At 37.6% G+C, this 22462-nt stretch overlaps 1 protein-coding gene across 1 annotated transcript in view; it reads right to left on the reverse strand.

Annotated features, from left to right (window-relative positions):
* LOC140907170 (dynein axonemal heavy chain 5) overlaps positions 1-22462 on the reverse strand; it is a 268060-nt gene that overhangs the window by 113144 nt on the left and 132454 nt on the right. Inside the window, exons 45-55 of the mRNA XM_078851322.1 lie at positions 20264-20398; positions 19044-19233; positions 16281-16498; positions 14715-15026; positions 10495-10584; positions 10161-10397; positions 9467-9634; positions 5847-6053; positions 3698-4027; positions 1199-1405; positions 872-1114 (exon numbers count right to left, since the gene is read on the reverse strand). Of these exons, the coding sequence (XP_078707448.1) occupies positions 872-1114; positions 1199-1405; positions 3698-4027; positions 5847-6053; positions 9467-9634; positions 10161-10397; positions 10495-10584; positions 14715-15026; positions 16281-16498; positions 19044-19233; positions 20264-20398 (2337 nt within the window). The remainder of the gene's footprint in view (positions 1-871; positions 1115-1198; positions 1406-3697; positions 4028-5846; positions 6054-9466; positions 9635-10160; positions 10398-10494; positions 10585-14714; positions 15027-16280; positions 16499-19043; positions 19234-20263; positions 20399-22462) is intronic.

Here is a 22462-nt window from a genome sequence, read left to right on the forward strand (position 1 = left end):
GATCTGGCCCTGAAAGAGCATCCCTATTTCATGCTCACCCAAGAGCATGTGATATGCAGTGCCTGCTCTCAGGGGACCTAAGGGGACCTGTGACTCTGAGGGTAGAGGAGGGCAGGGAGGAAGCCTACTGAGGCTCCTAAAAACTGGTCTCTGAGGAGAAATATTTACAACCTCTCTAAACAGCAGTTTGTCTTATTAGGAAAAGTAGAAGAGCAGTAGTATTTGTATTCTATTAACCATATTATTTATGCCCTAAACGGTGACAGCAATACATAAAACAAGCCTTTCTGTTAATCCGATCACACTTGAATTCAGTTCAAAACCATGCACTCAGCCCCAGGGAACAGGCCCATCCCTTGCAGTGGACATAACAAAGAACAGGATGGTGTCAGTATGGTGAGCTGATACAATCAAAAACTGGTCTGTAAGTCCACCACACCCAGACAGTAAGAAGTGTCTGTGAAGAAAAAGGGGTCAAGGGATCTTTTAGGAGGGGGTAGCCTCGATGGGTAGGAGGGTGGGGAAAATTAGTGAGGAGACGCTCTCAGTGCATGCAACAAGCTTTTGCTTTGGAGTTTCAAGGCAAGAAGAAGGAAAAGACTGGGAGCTGGAAAGTGACTGAATAACTGGTGTGAACAGAGGCAGCAGCCTGGTGGCATAAAGAGCATCCTCTATGGCTCATTTGTAAGAGATACAGGAGTTCCTCACAGAACATAGAATTGGCAGGTTTGGTCAAACTTCAATGACAATCTTGGCAGGACCATATAAAATCCATGCATCATTAAGTAAAGAGAAATCTACACAGGAAGGGCTGTATATTGGGGCACTTTCAATAATAACTATTTTTACTGTCAATCAGAGAAATAAATACCTTGAATAATACTAAGTCCATATGTGTTCCTCTGATGGTTTCATTGTACTGCTGCATGAACATCTGTAATCTTTCAGCCAAGTTATCAAAGGAAGGAATAGACTCATACATTTTAGGAGCTTCTAGCTCTACCTCATCAGGTTCATCCCCAGTGGCCTCTGGGGCATCACGCAAAAAATCCACAAAGTATAATTCTTTGTGGTCATTTCCTAGTAAGTCTTGACCATGATCCTCAGAAGCAATCTACAAGAAAACGTATATTACCATCATCAATTATGTTTTTGGTAAGCCTCCTTCAAAATGAATACTGAACATTATTCATCTTACCTTTCTTATTATATCTTCAAACCAGCCTTTGTCATTTTGGCTGATGAACCTATCTGCAATAACACGACTGCATTCATGCTGGAAGAGAGCAGCCAAAACACTGGTGTTCTGGCAGACTTCAGCGGAAACTGTAAGAATTCCTTGCCAAATACGACTGAGATCTCGTAAATTAAAGATGTAATGAAATTTAGCTGGAGTTGGTAACATCTATAAAAGAATGTTAGATCCATTTTCAAGTAACTACTTAAGAAGCACTGAAATAGTTCTTTCATAATTATCCACGTGGTATTAAATGAACATTGCATTTTTTAAATCAACTTCAAAATTAATTTTGCACTAAAGACAGAAATTAATTCATGATATTTAGAACACAGTTAACATATGAAAGTAAAACAAGATTAGGATGATGATCAGCTCATAAATTACTTGTATGTGGGATATCAGCTTCTCCAGAAATCTTCAAAGCCACAGTAACAAGGAATGAAGGGCAGTAAGGACAGTTCAGCCAACCATGGAATGAAAGGCCTCACTAAAAACAGCTGCAATTCTTGGCCCCTCGATCCTCTCCTCCCTCTTCCCCCGATTTTGTCTCCCTCTTTTTGTTCTTTTTGAGAACATTTGTCTTGTTCACAAGCATGAGTACAAGGAGATGAAGGGAAATGCGGGGGGGGGGGGAAGAAGAGGAAGGAAATGAGGAAGGATAGGGAGGAGGAAAAAGAGCATGGAGGAAGATGAAGAGTGAGAGGAGTTCTTTAAACAAAAAACTTTAAAAGCAAAGTAGCCCCTTTTCCTCTTCTTCCAAAGACAGCTGAGTAATGGATATCTTTAGCCTTTTTGTTTTATATTTAGCAAATTTGGAGTTCTAATAGTTCACAAACACACTTTTTTTTCTCCTGGGGCACAGTTCCCTTTGTGGAGAGTGGGGTAAATAGTGGGGGAACGTATTTACAAATGTTTTATCCCAATTCAGAGACATGCCCCCCTTATTTTGCTTGCGTCTCACGAGCATTCATATGAGTGAAATTTTATTCAAATGAATGTTCACAAGAAGCAAATTTCAAGCTATTAACCAATATTATTTGAATTAGAAAATGAAATTAGTTTTGTGATTCATTAAATTAATTCAGGTGGAAATGGAGTAGTTCATGACAATTTGGTCAGCCAATCAACGAGCAAAACAAATGTCATAGGACTTTGGTGATCAGTCACAGATCTCAAATATCCTGATCATCAAATAACTGACTGACTACTCAATGCAAACAGATCATCAGTGATCTGTAATTCAAGATGTTTGTAGAATCTATGTGTTAAGCAATTTTGAACAATGAATAAATGTGTAAAAAATACAATTTCTTCTTAGACAATTCACTGACAGAAAAAAGGCCTATATTTGTTGAATAAATTGTTCACTATAAAAAGTTTGACTAGCTGTTCCTCTGTGTCTCTGCTGAGGCCCATATAATATGCACAGTTCCTTATCCCCTTTCCATACCCCTATTCTCCAGGCCTCAAGTCATGGTCACAATCCTACTGACCAAGGAAGTTTATAACAGCTAGAGTTGGCTGTGAATACCTGTTCAAATTCAAAAACAATCTGTGATTCAACTGGGTTTGCGGCCTTTTCATATTTAATATCTATGAATATTTGAGCACTCAAGCTTTATTAGCATAAAAACTTGAGAAAAATATTTTAAATTTTAGCATTTGCCAGAAATGAATTTTAAATTGCATTCTATATTGTAAATCTGCCATTCCCACTGTGTGTGTTAGTTAAGCTCATCATCCAGGCAAGGGACAAAAATGCCATCATGTGATGTAAGCAGCTAGCCAGCACAGCATGGATATTGCATATTCACCATGAATCATTTGCAAACAATCTGCAAACCAAAAATTATTTGCTGAAGAAATTCAAATAAATTCAAAAATTTCATAATTCATGTACAGAAAAGAGGCAAAATTTGTATGATAAGTTATTCATTGTTGATTACTTGCTCAGGTCTCCTATCATTATCTCAGAAATGCATATAAAAATACAATTTGATTACAGCAAGACTGATGGCAAGTTATGACTATTGCTTGTGATCAGCTAAGAATTACGGAGACTATTATTTTTTGTTACTCTGTTCCCACATCCCAATATTTGTCCCGCTTCTTTATTTCTTCCACCTGCAATTTTTTGTTATTTAGAGTGTAAACTCCCTGGAGCAGGGACTTGTATTTAATAGATGTTTGTGCACTGCCTGGTACAATGGGGGCCCACCTGCATGGCTTCCAGGAGCTACCATTAATAGTATAAAATAACAAAATAATAATATCATCCCATCAGAATCATTGTCACCATCACATTTTCCGACAGACAATAGATTCTGTGGATACTGATTATCATTACAGCAGAAATTCCACAGGTACTGTGCTATAGTAAAAAGAGACACAATTCTCCCACCTTTTCATTTTATGGTGCAAATATAGGCTTGTTAACAAAAGTCACATTCGTTTTACCTTTACTTTAGTTGCTTGCCAGACTTTTCGAGTTGTAGGTACTAATGCTGATGCCAGTTTACATATTTTGTCTGGGAAGCCTCTCTGTACACAGAAATAGCCTTCAGCTACTGTTCTAAATATTTTGTCAATAGACGAATTGGAAGGTAGGGTGCAGTTATAAACACTAAATTGACGCTTGAGGCGCTGAGGAATGTCATTCCGACCTCCTCCAGGGTGAATCATGGCAGCTACAAACTGGATGTCAACCACATTAGTGAATTCTCCTGGCTTTTCCAAATTGTAGAAACCTTTCTGCTCCATCAGCTGCCTTACAATCTCATTGGTGATCTTACAGAAACATAAAGAGAATAATCAGGAATTATTTCTTGACAGTTCATCTGAATCCAAACCTCCTGCACAATAAATGAGCAAGCAAAAGAAAAAGGCACAGTACTTTGCAGTGAATCATGTTGTTTACCGAATACCATTCAGGAAAGCAACAAAAGAAAACAAATAAGTTATTCCAAATATTCTGGTCCGTTTGGCAGATGTAACTGATTACTTGTCCAGGAATTTTCAAAGCTATCTAGTAACCTCACTTATCTTTTAGAACATTAACTAGCACCTACTGTTCTTCCAAGCACCTCAGAAATGTTTATACAGGATGGTAAGTGGGACCAGCAGCTGCAGGTGCACAGGGTTGGCTGCATAGAATGGTATGTATTGTAGTCATAGTCAGGTGACCAATTGGGTTTGTCACAATGCAAGAGGGTACTGGGGACCAGGGAGAAGGAAGGTGCCTAGGAAAACTTACGCACCTCAATGTTAGGCATGGTGAGGTGCCACCCAACTCATGAGGTGCAGGTGGGTAGAGAATCAGCCTGCAGCCATATACTAGAGACATCAGGGTGGCCAGGAAGCCCAAGAAGGGACAGAGAGAGACACACACACATTCATACAGTAACTGTAACAGACATTTGATGAGTGAGTGGAAGTGGTTACTTCAGCAGCGGGGATGGTTATATAGGGGCTTTGGAGAGTGAGAGAGACAGGTTTCGGGGGCTGGATGGAAGGAGAGGGGGAGACATGATAGAACATGGGCTTTGGATGGGAAGGGGAAGGCTAAGGAGTAGTCCATGATGAATAACCTCTACTTCCAGAGGGAAAGAAAGCAGGAAACTGAGAAGAACCTTACTTTCCAAACCAGGTCTACAAGGCTTGCAGGACCAGGCTGGGGTTCACAGTGCTACAGATTCGGAGGTACAGGCTCAGCAAGGATGCCTGCTGGCCCAGTGTATGAGTGATTAAATTGAAGACAGACTTTCAGAAAGGGCAGGTATATAAAATATTCATTTATTAATTTTTGAAAACTCATGTGAATACCTAGGCACCTAAATACCTGTCTAAGCTATTGTGTTGGAATCCAGCTAGTGGTAACTGTGCTTTAAAGTCTGGATTGATCAAGAAGGAAAGATGCTTTGACTGCTTCCTGGATTCTCATGCTCCCTTTTCCTATCTAGATAAGCACAGTTGTTTCAGTAGAAAATAGAAACTACTGCTTTACTTCCCATTGCTCTCAGTACAGCCAGTTCATAAACACCACAAGTACTACAAGTAACTGGGATGAAAGGCCTAAAAGCTACAATGGTTATCAAATAGCTTAATGCTAATTCTGACCACTTTATTCTGACAATTTCTCATCAATTATGAGGAAAAATAGCACAGAGGTATTTATAATCCAATAGATCACAGGGATATGTCATCCTATGCTATTTGCCCATCTAGTATTCATCACTTTTGCTATGCCTGGTTCTCCACAACCATCAGTAGTAATGGTAGGAACGCTGGAATTGACAGTGCTCTGGTTGCCCATTTAAACTCTGTGTTGTCTAAATGCTGTTCAGAACAAGTCTACAGATACAGCCTATAAAACACTGTTGGCCCCTGGTACCATTGCTACAAATGGTGGGGAATTTTAGGCAAAATGCCCCATTGCTGACATGGCCTAGTATTCATTGCAAACACACCCAGCAAAAAATATGGATTTTCAGTTCTCCTTAAAATATTTACAAAGTCTTAAAAACACCACTGTATCAAGTTGGCTTCTCCTTTATGTACACATGAAGCATCTGCATTCACTCATTACTTAATGCTAACGTTTTTTCACCTGATCACCCCATTCATTAATCACAGGCATGTTGATGTCATCAATAAATATGGTCATTTTCTTTCCAGCTGGAGGACCGTAGGTAGTGCCCATTCTTTTATCTATGTAGCTTTCCATACTCCTTTGGAACATATTTGGCAGAGTGGCAGAAGAGAAGTTTAAGCGCTTTGTCAGGTGAAGTTCAGGATCATATTTGCTGGTATAACCCTATAAAATAAACATATATTTTATGTAATTCAGAACTGCAGAGCACCCACAATTCTAGGTGAAGTCAATGAGAGACACTAAGCTCAGCCCATCTGAAAAATCAGACATAAGGTATCTCAAGTTGGGCACCCATGGACAGAAGCAACCAAAATTACTGTCAACTTTTAAGAATCCTGGACTTACTATTTAATTTAAAATATTAACAGAAGTTTATTTAAAACAAACATTATGAGCCTATAACCTGAAATTCAAAAAAACTCTTAATCAATGTATAGTATTAAAGTTTACAGGGTTTAACAGATGTCTTCAATTGTTGCCACTGTTGACATAATGCAAATAAATCTTAAACTTGTTTTTTTCTGAAGGTAAAGGGGCACTTTTGTGAATGAGAAACAGGCACATCAAAGGGACTGATATTTCTCTTTCCCTGATAATACAGAGAATCTTTGTGATTGTCTGAAAGCTTTTTACCTACAAAGACCTGGGTTCACACTCGTATTATTCCTGCTACTGTTGATGATAACCTTAAGCAGTCAAGGGGGTTCAACTCTCTGCACTGCTTTACATATTTGTAACATCACCAACTGTACCAAAGGCGAAATCCACAAACCCTGAATTTAAGTGAAGTCAAGGCAGGTACATTAAGGAGGAAACTGTTTTCTGATATTTTGTTTAACAGGATAAGTCACTACATGTGCTGCATTAAAAACCTGGGATTTTCAATTGTGTTTTTAACTGAACAGTTTTAAAAGATTCACTTTGCCTATAAGGATGAAAATACCAAACATAATTTAAATTCTTAAATTTATAACAGAGTTGAATGGAAATTCTCCAATTTCAGAACATCAGAACAAAGAATATTTAGAGCTCTGCATTACTCTTAGTCAGATTTTATAACTATCTGATCAACAGCAGATCTAGTGGGGTACTTCAGAAAAGAAAATCAGCTACATCAGAAAGGAAAATATTTTCCATCCCCAAAAAGATATTTTGATGAACAACATTAGGATCTTGATTTTGCTGACTGCCCAAAACCAGAATCTCCCTTTCAGAAGTGCTGCCTTTTAGAAGCACTTTTTCTGAAGAAGACACAAAAAGATGATGTTCCTCGAACACCATAGTTGGGTATTTGAAGAACACCACAGGCAGCTGGTTAACTGGAGCGTTTCACTGCCCATCCCTCTCCTTATGGTATTAATAATAGCCTGTGTAACATTACAAATGCAAGAACAATTCAAAAGAAATCCTGTCTCATTTTTTTTAGTACAAACTTTACATGGTGAGAATAATTACAGCTCAAATAATTAATGCTCATATATATATGGAATAAATAGTTTTGACTTAAATGGGTCTTCTGAGATCTCCTGTTGCAGAAGTCATGTTGCTGAAAATCATTTCTGACATCTGTAGGACAGGAACTCTCAATGTCAAGATTATTAACCGGATTCTGGGCCTGGTTCTCCACTCTACTACACCAGTGTAAATAAGGCTTTCTACTCTTAGAAGAGTAGAACTCCCAACAACTACTACTATAATAAAGGTTTCAGAGTAGCAGCCGTGTTAGTCTGTATTCGCAAAAAGAAAAGGAGTACTTGTGGCACCTTAGAGACTAACCAATTTATTTGAGCATGAGCTTTCGTGAGCTACAGCTCACTTCATCGGATGCATTCAGTGGATGCATCCGATGATAAAGTGAGCTGTAGCTCACGAAAGCTTATGCTCAAATAAATTGGTTAGTCTCTAAGGTGCCACAAGTACTCCTTTCCTTTTTACTATAATAAAGGTTGTAAACCAGCCTCCATTATAACCATCACCATGTATTCACACAAAGCTTTTCCAAATTTTCAGTTAAACTCCTGAAATTTTCCATTTCAAAAAGGTGCTTGGCGATTTTTGTTTTGTTTTTTTATGAAAGCAGTTGCACATATCTGGCAATTCCTGAACACAAGGAATTCCTTTCTATAAAGTGCAGGTAATGAGCAGGGCCAGCTCTACAGTTTTTGCCGCCCCACACAGTGAAAAAACTGCCACTGCAGACGGCAAAAGGAAGAAGCTGCCCCCGACTTGCCGCCGTGGTGGGCGGGACAGAGGAGCTGCTGCCAAATTGCCGCCGTGGCCGGAGGAACTGCCGCCGCTTTCCAACTGCCGCCCCAAGCACCTGCTTGGAATGCTGGTGCCTGGAGCCGGCCCTGGTAATGAGTAAAGTAAAGGAGGAGGAGGAGGATCACTTGGAGAGGCAGTTTGCTATAATCCTTAATATGAAATGAGACTGAATGGATCTTGGTGCTTTTTAAAATTATGCCTCCCTCTGTGAAGGGATATTCTTTTTCTGTTTAGAATAGATAAGAGGTAAGTCACTCCTTGGAATAAGTTCTAAGTATTTTTAGGGAGGGGAGAGGCAGCTGAAGGCTGGAGATTGTTAGCATCTGGCTGAATTCCAGTATGTAGGCTATCAGGACCAACATCCATACCACTCCCCTTCATGCAGCTAAAAGAGTTTTCCCAGCTGGTGCCAGGAACAGAAGTTGACATTATATTGGCACGCATGGAGGCACCAACAGCTGAACTGAAAAAGTAGTATTAATTGCTACTGGTGTCAGTACAAACCAATTGAAGATGGGTCTTAAAATTCACATTCCAGGGGAAGCAGATTATCTAGAGGGTGCGCTGGTGTTTAATCTATAATTTGGGAGTAGATCTTTTCTTCTAGTCTTTGGGTTCTTATATAGTAAGCTATTAAATTTTGTACCTGGACCATGAGACTAACTAGGGGCATTTTATAAATGAAAAAAAAAAACACGCATTGAGTACTTTAAGAGTAATTCTTGTAGCATTCCCCCTGTGGAGAAAAGTACAATAAGTAGTTTTCTATTAGCCAATGAAGAGGGCAGATAAGAACTATTAGACTTGGCCTCTGAAAAATCTCCAAGTGAAGAAAGAAGTTTTTATTTCTGTCCTTCTTAGCTTCTGAAAAAGTCTTTGCAATATGGACAAATAGTGTTGGGGTAAAGGATCAAAAGGATAGTTCATGCATATGTCACAGAAAGAGCATGGAGAGAAACATAAGAAATGCTCCAGCCAGAGGCAGTGTGTTAGCAAACTCTCTAATCTAGCTTCTCATGAAAAATCCGGAGACAGCACCTGAAAAAAGGTGACTTGCCTAACAATTATGTCATGGTCCTATGATCATCACTAGCAAAATGATAAATAGCTATTATGTATCCTTTTCTGAACTACAATTTGTGTGTATTGGGCAAAATGTCTCAATGGGAATTGCTGTAATTTAATGTGGTGGGCATTTAATCATATTTTCTAACCTGCCCATTTCAGTGTAACACATGCGCTAAGGTCAATTATTTTTGTATCAGTGCTGTACTCTGAAGATGGGAAGATTTTTTTTCTGTTCTATGTACCTTAACCATAACTGTTTTTGCTGTTCCCTGCTCTCCAATAAGTAGAACTGCTTTCCCCTGCTTCATGATAGTGTCCATTAGAAAATCTGTTCGGACATTGTCTACATTTGGAACTAGGATGGAAGTATATTCTGGCACTGACTCTTTAGGATAAACATATTCAGGTACCTGAAATAGAAATAATATAAACAATAGGTTAGACATTTTCTTCAGAACCATAAGGGCACTGCATGTGAACACAAAACCAATACACTATTTCAAAAGTATTTTTTCTTGAAAGCAGAGTGTTCGCTAGCAGTTAGTCAGTAGGCTGCCCTGCTTTCCTGAATGGGGTGTAAGACTAATGGAGTATTTTCACTGCCCCCAGCCCGATTATCCATTTTATAGACTACTTTGGTCTTTGCTGGGGGAACTTAATTATATTATGGTGACAGGCACTGGAGAAAGCTAAGACAGGATTTTTTTTTCCTGTTTCATTCCCAAACTATTTCCATTGTCTGTTCTCAATCTCTGACCCAAAATACTTGTGGTGAGAGAAAAATTCCTTCAAAAAAAGAATCTTATGGTCATTTATTAGGCATAATTTTCCAAACTAAATTACAAGTTTTAGTGAGTAAAAAACAATGTTTTTCTTGTCAAATATATTTATCAGGCTTACTCAAAAGAAAGAACTAGTATATTACTGCATACCAACCCTCTTTGACCAGTGCTCCCACTGACCACAATCACTAATACCAAACTCAAACATGGTTTCCTCTCCATTCACGGCTGGGAGTTCCAGCGTTGTAGAATGATTCTGTAAGAACAGTTCCATTTTCACTCTGTCATCCAATTCCAGAAGAGCTCCTACTGACCACATTATAGCAAAAACAAACAAGCGAGCTAGATGCTCTTGGCTGGGCTGCTTCTCATTTCTGTCTGCCAATAAACCCTGTAAAAAAGACACAACGTGTAACCATTGCCTGCTCTGAACTATATCCAGGCACAAATAACAGAATAAGATACAGATAACCTGATGTCATAGCTACCTGTAGGAGGTCAATAGCTTGTTTGATGTACATGCATTCTAAAACTGGCATTTTTGGTGTCACAGCAGTGAAAACAAAATCAATCAAATCCTGCAAAGGAAAACATTATGTTCATCTGAGTATAAAGAAACCCATTTTAAAAACTCATAAATCAGTGCCATGATTTATTTTTAATATAAGTGTTCAATTGCTTTATTCTGTGACTTAAATACATTTCACTTCAATTTCTGAGAGTACGAATATTCAGATTTAAAACATGAAAAGTCACTATTAGCAAACATCCTAAATAGGTAACTTTGATGTATCATAGTGAGTGAAATTATTCATAATGGCTACATAAAGCAATATTCAAAAGGAGTGATTCAAAAAGTGTTCTTGAGTTACACTGCAGATCTGCCATATATGTTGTGCACATTTACTGTTGCCTTTTTTTTGGTTGGAAGACAGCAACACAAAGCTTGCCATAACGATACATACATTAGACCATCTCCCTCTTTCTTGAGTATGATTCTCCTCTCACACATGCTGGTTTTTCACTAATATAACTGCAATGAGGTCCTTCAAACTGATGTGAGAGGATAATCAGGGCTATAGTTTCTAATGCACTTCAAATAAATTTCTATTACTATATTTTAAATGCTTTCAATACATTGGAAGAAAGTAGGTTGCAAGCTCCAGGAAGATAGTTTAAATGAGTTTATCATTTATTTGGATATTTTCTTTAGACATGGAGGAACTGGAGAAATAATAAGAGGAAATGACAAAAAGTATATAAAAATATTAATGGTATTGAGAAGTTAGATCAGAAACTTCTGTTTTCCCTGTCTCAGAACACAAGAACAAGGGGACATTCAATTAAATTAAAAGGTGGCAAGTTCAAAACTGATAAAAGGAAAAAAATTTTCTCAAGATGTGTAGACTGTGGAACTCTCTGCCACAAAAATTGAGCAAGATTCAAAAAAGGCTTGGACATTTATATTAATAACAAAAATAGCCAGAGTCATAATAGTTAATGTTAACAAAAATTTTGGATGGGAGATTAAACTTCATGCTCCAAGGCTAATGCTATTCTTCAACTGTTAGAGATCAGGATGAGATCTAATGTGGGGACCAGATTATCTCCCATCTGTCTATTGCAGTACTTTTACAAGTTCCTTTGAAGCACCTGTTTCTGGCCACTGTCAGAGATAGGACACTGGATTAGATGAACCTTAGCTCTGATCCAAGATGACAATTGCTCTGTATCGAATTGTACAAGAAAATGATAAAGCTCAAGTTGCCTACATCAAAGCAACAACAGATTTTACAGCTTTATATTCTCTGACAAAAAGGACCAATGCCACTAACTGAGCATCCTCTTTGTAGGATTCCTCTGATTACTTCAATCTCCAGAAACTTCCCCAGATGCTTACCTCTTGCAAAAAAGCAACTCTATCAGTTATAGGAGGCTGTATAACTCAGGGAGAGGAAATGTGCATGTACAGCTTAGTGTTAGGATTTTAGATGTGGACAGTAAAGTTTAATATTTTGAAGCCACTTCTGAGGGTCACGGTAATCTGACTGAAAAAGCTCCTATGGAAAAAAGAGACCTCAAAGATAGTCCTGATTCTATTGAAAATAGGTTTTTGTGAGTTTATTCTTCTCTTTTCTTTTGGTCTTTATATCACATTTTATATAGAAAGCTGAACTTCTGAAATTGTGTATATTTTATAAATGAGTAAATAGATACATTTTCCCCAAAGTTTCATACTGATATGTAATCTTCTTCACTTCCTGTCCTAAACTGTTGTCCACCACTGTTGTTTGCTATTAAATAGCTGCTGCAATTCCACACCACATGTGTTCAGTAGTGGGTGAAGTGGTTCTTGCACAGCGAAGTGTTTTGGGATCCTTTGATAATGAAAGTAAATTTAAAATATTGGTATTATTTTTGGTCTCTTAACAGAATGTTATCATGACAAGAATTGTAACAATATTTACCTTGACAGTCCCTTTACATTATGGCTTAGTACAAATTGTCAGGACATCTGTGCCAGACAAAATAATATGGCAACTCTGATTCACAGTTCTTGTTTCTGATTAGGAACTGGCCCTGAGATTTCATTCATGGATCATGTTTACCTTATATACTGATTTTTAATGCTGTATAATCAAAGAACTGATTGTTCCTTGTAAACGAACTGTAAATACTGCATTTGATCTCTCACCTAATTCAGAGCCAAATTTAGTTCAATTCGCATCGATTTAAGTGGTTTTGCACAAGTGGTAATTGAAGACAGATTCTGGCCCTTCTGTAGCATTATCAACACTGTTCTACTACATGTTACTTAGTTATAAGTTATCATCTCTGTATTTTTATCGATACTGGGTCTAATGTGAGTAATCCTGTATTTGAAGTTTGAATACTGCTGTTAGTACACTTTATTTTATGAAGTTCTCTTGTATAGTTTACTTATCCAATTTTTTATATACTGAAAAAAGTAAGAAGAGAAAAAGAAGCCATCTGTATATGGAATCAGTATTATCTCCATCTGTAAAATCAGCGTTATCGCTCACATTATTTGAGAAGCAAAGCTAGCTCATTAAAAATGAAAGGAGAACTGACAGTCTGACAACTTTGGTTTACATTTGGATAGTTCCAAATACAGCCTTCAGCATGGAAAAAACTTTATATTTCACTGCTTTTCCATCTCTCAGGCTAATAAAATACACTTTTTTTCTGAAAAACATCACTCTTATGCGTTCAGAACAAGATACAGCATAAAATATAAAAGAAGATCATGGGACGGAAACAGTAAATTGACCCAAATATACATTATTTTGGAAGCATATTTTAAAAATTCATTATAAAAATTACCTTTCTTACCGCTGCAGGAAATATTAAGTCTGAGCATTACTTTTTGGAGGTTACAGCAAAATGAATGTAATGCCAGAAGTGGGTTTCAATGTAAATGGGAAGGAACTAAGATGAAATGTTTCTATGAGAAGTCATTTGTTAACATTCTAGCTATTGTAATAGTATATTAGTCATTGCTTTTGTCGTATTTATAAATAAATTTTTTAAAATGACAGGTCAAAAGGCCAGCACAAAAAAAACCTCACTTGTAGACTCCAACAAAAATGAAAAAGGTGGGGAAAAAACAACTATGGAATCTGAGGTAAATGAACAGGGAGAATTGGCAAAAGAGACAGTTAATGGGAAAGGAAAGGAAAGGAAAGGAAAGGAAAGGAAAGGAAAGGAAAGATAAGATAGGTTTCAGTTGTGCTACTACAGGTGGCAACTAAAGAAATGAGAAGAAAATTACAAAGGCAAAAAGAATACACAGCATTAACTTTCAGTAGTAATGTTTTATGAAGAAAAATTAAGTTTCAGTTGCATCAGAGATTGTCTATTACATGTAAGACTAATATACATCCACCACTGTGTAGGACTGTCCCTGGTGATTAATGAAAACTCTGTCAATTCTCAGCCTTTGCCTCATTCATGAATATCTTGCAGAGGGTTACATAGCATTTTGTACTTGTAGTATGGAAGGATAAGACATTCTGGATTTTCCTTCTGGTCTTTTTGGATTCAGCATGATTTAGCCTAATAATTTATTAAAGAGATGCTATGTCAAAAGTATCATGCACACAAGTCTTAACTTAAAAGTGCATGGTGCTACAGAATATACACTTCACGGATCAAATGCACCCCTGCTGTAACTGAAGTTAACAGAGCTTCAATAAGGATGAATTTAGCCTGATTTTTTTCTTATTTATTTAAATATAACACAAACAAAAAAGCCCATTTAGACCCTCCTGAGCACTCTAGTGATAATTAAAATACCTAAAACAATGTTAGTCACCAAGCAGCATAAATTAATTCTGCCAGCCAGCAGCATAAAATAATCAAATGGAGATAACAATTTATCTCCAACCAGCCAACAGATTAAAAAAATAAAAACAAAGGGAAAAGCTCTCCCACCACTCAAATTAGTGGCCATATTATCCACCTAATATCGTTTCATTTAGATTACGTTAGCTATTGTCATAGGCCCTTTCTTTGTCCGCATTATGTCTTGTGGTTATCCTTCATGTCAGTTCTTTATTTTATTAAATAAATAAATGGGATAAACAACTGAAGTAGAATTTAGGAAAAATAATGCTAATTTATCCAGATGTGTTAAATAAGCAGATTGCAATTCATTTTAATTTGTAGCAAGTATTGGCCTTAATACCTGAAATACACTGTTAAAGCTGTTCCATAGGACATCAGAGTGTGTAGCAGGCAAAGTTTGCAGCCAAGCCTTTAAAATAGGCCTCCAATCTAACACTGAGGAACTCATGAAGACCATCCCATTACGAGATACTGTTGCTGGGGAAGCATTGTCAATGTTATGGGGCTCAAAAACAATCTTGCAGTTTGGGGACATTGGAATACGATCTCCATTAGCCAAAGTAAGGGTCTTGTTATCATCTAGAACGGAGTTCAGATTTTCAATCCATATTGCATCCACAGGACCATCCAAAACTATCCATATGTGTTCTCCCTAAAACATACATGTGCAAGTGTAAATACTATGATCAAAAATATAGTTTTTTTAACACAGGAGAATACATTACTTTATATAATATTGACTTATAAATTATCTGATCTGGTGCTGAATGCTTTATTATTAATCATAATATTTCCTTTTTTTCCTTATTTACCCAGTGATTTGAAATCTCACTTCATTACTGTGTGTCATACCAAAGATTTTTTGATCAAAGTGACAAAAAGTTAACTTCAGTTGTTATATACAGAGAGATGTTGCTTTCCCCTGTGACAGCCATATGGCCTGATCCTGTTCCCACAGAAGCGGGTGAAAACAATTTCCATTAACTTCAGTGAGAACAGGAGCAGGCCTACAATCCCTTAAGAGATGATACCTAATTCTTTCATATCAACCTTTCACATTTTCCAAGGCCTAAATAAAACACAATGCAACCTTCATAACATATATGGCTCTGTGGCAGCACTGTTGGCAGGTCTGAGGAGAGAGAAGAGAAATCAGTATGCAACATTTTTCAACTGAGGCTATAACTACATTGCTCCAATATAATTACTGATCTGGAGTGGCATGGATGTAAAACATGGGTGGGAGAGATTCCCCCACTTTGTCTCTATATTAAACCACTGAAAATCTTTGTATGGGAGTTGAAAAGAATGGAAGGACTAAAGGTTTACAGAAGATGAAAGAAGAAATAAAACCCTACAGAGCTCACTGATCCAGCCCCAGAACCTCAAGTCTGTGCTTAAGGAGGTGAGTGTTCTCTGGCACGTACTTCAGAGTAACCCTGTATACATTCCTAAATGCTCAGGGCTTGTCTTCACTTCCAGGGATATTGCAGTGGATGTCAATTTAGCGGGTCTAGTGAAGACCCACTAAATCAATGGCAGAACACTCTCCGGTCAACTCTAGTACTCCAGCTCCATGAGAAGATTAAGGTGAGTCGACCAGAGAGCATCTCCCATAGACGCAGCGCAGTGAAGACACCGAGGCAAGCTGACCTAAGCTACATCGACTCCATCTACGTTATTCATGTAGCTGGAGTAGCGTAACTTAGGTTGACTTACCGCAGTAGTGAAGACAAGACCTCAGACACAAACAACAACTAAAATATTATATTTTCAAATTTGATTTGATCAAAACAGACCCTTCATGTAAATGAAGCACTGAAAGGGATGTGTTGCTTTGTAATAATATCTTACAGAAACAGTATTACATGCTATTATTGGCTGTCAGAACACAATATCCAGTTACCTTCTTTGCTTTTAAAGTTTTTCTCCATAAAGTAGAGAAAATGCCATCTGTCCAATCATTTGTAGCAACATCCAGAGTACCAAACATCTGGGAAGCTGTAATTGCCTTTGGGTTCATCCTCATCTCTTTATGAGGAGTGCCACAGTCTGTCATGGCTTTCATCAAGATATTAATGCATTTTGTCTTTCCTGAACCAGTCGGACCCAGAGTCATCATACCTTAAAATAACATAAACTTGTTTTAAATAAAATGCCAAAATGTCAGACACCAATTTAATGATGCATTACATAAGAAACTTGTTTTTTTTTAAATCAAAACTAAATTTAAAAAAGATGTTTTTCATTCCACTTTCTTGATGTTGACTGAAATTAAATTTTTAAATGTTTTATTAAAGCCTTTCATAAATGCCTGATTTATTCTGCTAGGCAAGCCAATGTGGCTCTCTATCCTCCCGTAGGCAGTTCTGTTCCTTTTTCTAATTGGAAAACACAGCTGTCTTTCGATGTTCATATGACACTCAATTGATTGGTGGTAAACAAAAACAATCATTTTTAAATATCTTTTACAAGAAAGAGTTGTTCCAAGTGATATACAAAACTGAACATTTCTTCCTGGAGACAAGGAACAAAAACATACACTTGCATAAACCAGGAAGACATTTTTGATATATTTTTCTTAGTAACAGACAAACTTGTTACTTCGTCAGTTTATACTCATGTTGCCAACTGAGTTCTTAAACAATAAATTAAAATTAGGCTATAGCTGATCCTATTCAGTTACTTTATATTAATTCAAAAAAGCTGTTTGCCAAGAAACAATGACATAGTTTGAAAGCAGATGGGAGATTCAGACTGAGATTTTCAAAGCCACCTAGAGATTTGGATGCCCGTTTCCCATTAATTGTAATGGAAATTGGACATCGAAATCCCATAGGTGACTTTGAAAATCTTGGATGCAAAGTTATGGAGGGATTTAGTAGCATAGAGCTTCTGACCAACATTATGGACCCAAGCATGCGTAATGCAGAGTAACTGTGACTCCCTCTAAAAGGAATAGGAGTTGTATGTGTTCAATATCTCATAGGAGGTGCTCAGAACTGTGCAGGATCCAGCCCTACATTAGGAACATAAGATCTGAGCCAAACCCATTCCAGTTAGAGAGAGACTCTCCGCTGAATCCAATGAGCTTTGGATTAGGCCCATAATGCAGAGCATGCCTCTAGGATCTGCGCAAAGAGGGGACTCTAAACATACACAGATCTCCCTCTCTCCCTGTAGAAGAGAACAATTACAGCACTCTGCAGCACTCTTACCATTTCACTCTGGGTCCCCTGGAGAGCTCTCATAGATCTGAAGATCCAGGAGTGGTGAGAGTATTGGGAGGAACTGGAGCTAAGGGAATGTGCACTGTCTCCCCTCCAATTTATAAAGTTAACGGTGGAAAGTTAATACAGGTAAAGGTGATGTTAACTTTTCAGTGGTGCCTCTCTGCCTTGGCAACCACCTAAAAGGAGTATTACTAGGCCAAACATCTGCAAGGGAGTCTCTGACAGCAGATCTCACAGCTTCCTTTGGAGCTGCACTGCCAGGGAGCTGGGCCAGAGTTTCAGGGGCCCAGACCCAATATGGAGGCACTGAACAGCAGACCCTCTGCTCTCAAGGGATCTTGGGGATCTGTGTGGATCTCAGGGGAATTGTGGTGTTTGCGGGTGAATGTTCAGTTTCTTGCAGTTGGACACAAATCCCACACTCCAAGAGTAAAATTCAAAGGAAATTCTACAAGGGGAACCTTGAAGTTTCCCTGGCCCTCACATTGGTATTGCCCCTAGAGGGTATTATATTAGCCTCAGAATTTCATTCTGCATTAGACCAATGAATCAAGAAGAAATATTATTAGCCATAACATTATTCAGCTCTTTAGTTTAACCAGATATAATATGTGAACTGACTTTCTGAGACAGTAAAGACCACAGATTTAAATATGCTTTTGTGAAGAAAGATCTCCTTTTATTTGTTCTAAATGCACCAGGGTATTAGTTTAAGCTAGAGACCCCTGATTTGTGCACTATGGGAAAGCATAAAAAGGATCATCCTTCACAAATCCCTTCATAAATCTTGAGAAATTTAATCAGAGTCCCTTTATCTCTTTTCCTTTCCAGGCTAAGTAATTCTGGTGTTTGCAATCTCCCATCATTTGTAAATCTGGCTGTACCACTGTCTTTGTTACCCTTCTATGGACTGCGTCAATTTCTATTCTATCTTTCTTCAACTGAAGAGATCAGCATTGAACAGAGAAGTTCTAATGGTGTTTGGAAGTACAACAGGCATGTGGTAGTACCCATTACAGTTAAGGATTCAAGACAGTTCATTTGCAACCTCTTCACTTTAACATGGTCGTAACTATAGGAAACATTCACCTTTTGAGCTGAAAAGAGCCATGATTAGTCTCTGCCTAAATTTGACTTTTTTCAGAATATTGAGCAAAATCAGCTGTTTCTGAGTTTGGCGAGAAGATTTCCCATAAAAAGACATACCATAGCACAGCTAAATTGTCAATATTATGAGGACAAGGTGAGCTCTTTGTTTATGATAAAAATTATTCTTAACAATTTTCTCATAAAAATATCCATATGAGGCTTTAAAAACGACATCTGTTTAGTTTCAAAATACATTATTAAAGAAAAAAATCTACAATTTGTAGAAAACAAATATAAAAGCCTTTACTGCTATAATAGAGTATGAAACCCTCATTTGGCATGCTAACCATGTCGGACTCGCTGAGTTTCATACAGCTGAATAAGCTTAAGAATCCAGGGAGGATGATGAATAAGCCCTGCTTTCTCTGTCTCTTTCCGAATGGCCGACTCCAATTCAGGATACCCAACCTTATCAAGAGTAATTCCAGGGAACAGGTCGTTAATCAGACTCATAAATAAAGGTTCATCTTCATCTACCTGTCAATTAAAAAGTAGGAAAAAAAACCAATTATTTATTCTTTGAAAATAATTATTATTGTAATTACAATCTGCAAGAATATGTTATTTAAATGACAGTAGTAAAATAGATCTCTTTTCTAAAACAAACGTGAAAATTATGAGTGGATGTATGCTATTAAAATGACTTTCAAGCAATTTAGCCATAGATAGGAATTTCTAAATTACATATTAACTTAAAATGTATGTGAATGTTTAAATTTTAGTACAATTCTTGTAAATCTCTCCATCCATTAGTCCTTTAGACAAACAGGCTAGATTTCCCCTTACTTCTTCTCTTGAAGTCTAATTTTTTTCCTATGTAAATCATTATAATATAGACTGTGGTTTAAAAATGTGCATGAATTAGCAAGACAGTTAATTGTGAATCTGGTGTTTGTGTACTTTAACAGAGGTTACACACAGTATATAATCTTCCCACTACAGCAAAATGGAAAAAACGAAGAATTCTTTGGATAGAAGAGGGTAATGGTGGAAGAGAATAGAGTAGATAAGTATTCTTTAGCTGCTTCAAAACAGCTCACTCACTATAAGTCATTCTGGTTGTTATGATGTCTGAAAAGGCAGATGGCCAAGAATTAGTGTAAATTGAAATTCTGGATTACTAGGGATCTAAAATGACAGATGAAATGTTAATTCAATGTGCTCTTTTTCCCTCTCTCTTTTGTTTGCTCTCCTTTCCATTCCATATAAAAGTAATTTAAAAATCAGGCTAGATTTTCCTCTCAGATCTTATAGGATTTCTTCTTCTTATTTCCTCATTTGAAGGCTTTGATTGCTGGGGGGGAGGGGGGAGAGTTGTCCTCTCTTCATAAAAAGGAAAAAATGGGTTCAGAGCCCCATCACTTTGATATGCCAGACATTAAAAGAGAAGTAGTATAATTGCCAATGGATGTAGCCTACTGCTGAGAAAATAAACTTTATTTCATACTAACATGTAATAAATACATTTTTAAAAAGCGTTTTGTGAAGGTAACCAATGTTACGATACCAGCTTGGAGAGGTTCATGTCCCGTAGAACTCTCATCACTACTGTTTTCTCTGGCTCATTGGGATTGGATCTTTTTACTGCTCCAAGAGTTCTTAAGACAGATAAAATATTTCTTAATCCAAAATCATAGTGAACCTTAAAACAAAGCATGAACACAATTAGTACTGTAGAAGTTAAGCACTTTAAAATTATGGCAAAGGCTGGAAACGAAATGCATTTAAGAAGTAGCCTATCAATAAAATTTCACAGTTCTTCATCCTCACAAAAAGAGTAAAGGTTTTGTTGGTGTCAGATCCTATAAATAATTTTCATTGTTGTATCTCCAGTTATAACAAACACAATTACATTTACTTAACCTTAAAGTTGTAACACAAAGCCACAGCAAATAAAATCAAGGGTTCTATTCTTAACACTCTGTGTGATGCCCAGGATTTGACACACATATGGCACTGTAAGGAAAATCACCCATTTTCTGCGTAGAGCCCTCGACAATAGGTAGATTCTACCAGACAGACTCAGGAGTGCGTATCCTGATTTTTTATTGCCTAATTTTGGGACTGACACACACGCACACAAGTATTTGCAAGCTTCTCAGCTGTACAAGTAGCTGAAAGCTGTGGCTCCTGCCTCGCTATAGAATGAACATCCAAGGAAAACAATGGCCTGCCAATGAAAGCCTTCTTCCTCTTCATCAAAAGATTCAGCCTTGCAGCCACAAACTGTTGTGATGCTGAAGGGTTGAGAGCTCGTGCAAATCACAATTCTGGATAAATCATGTGCTTTAAACTGCTGTGAAGCAAGTTGGAGTTACTTTAGTGATAGTATGGAATAACTATCCTACATACTTAATTTAGGGCAGAACAGAGTTGCTCTCATAAGCTGCCAAATATTCTTGTCTCTCCATGGGAAACATGCCTGACCCAATCTTCTACCAAGTGTGCTGCCACTCCTTTGCTCGGCAATGAAGTATTACAGCAATACCAACACTGCGGTTACAAATGCTCACTTTCATAACTTCAGGTGAAAGGTGATACAGAATGGCAAATTATTACCATTTTACTATTATTTCAGGGGAAAGGAAGTACAAAATTAACTGCAAATGTCGACCCAGAGGAGCAGAGACGGGCAAAAAGAAGCAACTACAGGGGGGAGGAAGAAGTGCAGAGTAAATCTAAACACAAAAGAGGAAATGCTGAAAGATCATTTCTTATCCAATAACATCTTTTTGAAGGCCCAGCATCTCCACTAGTCCTGACTGCTCAGTGCGGGCCTCTGCTGGAATTCTGGGGGCTACTGAACTGCTGCAACTGTGCCCCTCAGGCCACACCTCTTCCTCTTGGTGTACACTTGAGTATTTTCACAACTGTGTAAATAAATTCAAGCATTAGCAACCACACCTAATTATATTCTTTGTAACTTTAAACAAAGCTTTAAACAATTAACTGTAAACTGTGTTCAAACATGGTACAATGTCCCTCCTTCCTCTGGGTGGGATGAACTATTGCAGATGCAATTTCTAAAAAGGAAATTTTCAGATAAGAAGTTTGCCATTCTAAGGGAAGGGATCTCCTCTTCTTCTCACAGCTGAGAAATCATAGCAATAAATAAAGAATAAGGAGGGAGAGAGAGAGAAAAGAAAGATTATTAGCTAGATTAGAATATCTCCTCTCTTGAAATACTTCAGAGTTCATCTGGGAACCACTACATGGAGCAACTTTCTCCTGAAGGACGCATCTTCAGAGGAATGTATGCCAAGTCTGTAGTGCTTACAGAAAGAGCTGAATGTCCACAACTCTGCCTTGTGTATTTTTTCTGATGTGGCCATACCTCTGTCTGCCCAGAAGATGGCTGTAGATCTAACTGTGGGAGCTGTTGTTTTCTCTGGGATGGGCTGATCTGGTGACATATAAGAGTGTCTGATGCATTCCTTTATACGTTTGGCTACTTTGAGGTCTTGTGTAATTTGCATTTAAAGTGAACTACCACAAACAGTCACATGATTTTTCTTAGCGCTTATATAGGCTTTATGTATATTAGGACTGCCTTATGTTCAACCAGACTGTGCAAAGGTGATGTTCTGTCATAGACAGGATTAGTGCAAAAAGATGGTAGAATAATTTCCTGTGAAGGATGACGACACCTTAATGGTGAAGTCTGGTATAGTGCTCATAATTCGTCTGTCTTGGTGAAATGTTCAGC

Source organism: Lepidochelys kempii, chromosome 2, assembly GCF_965140285.1.
Source record: "Lepidochelys kempii isolate rLepKem1 chromosome 2, rLepKem1.hap1, whole genome shotgun sequence".
Lineage (NCBI taxonomy): Eukaryota > Metazoa > Chordata > Testudines > Cheloniidae > Lepidochelys > Lepidochelys kempii.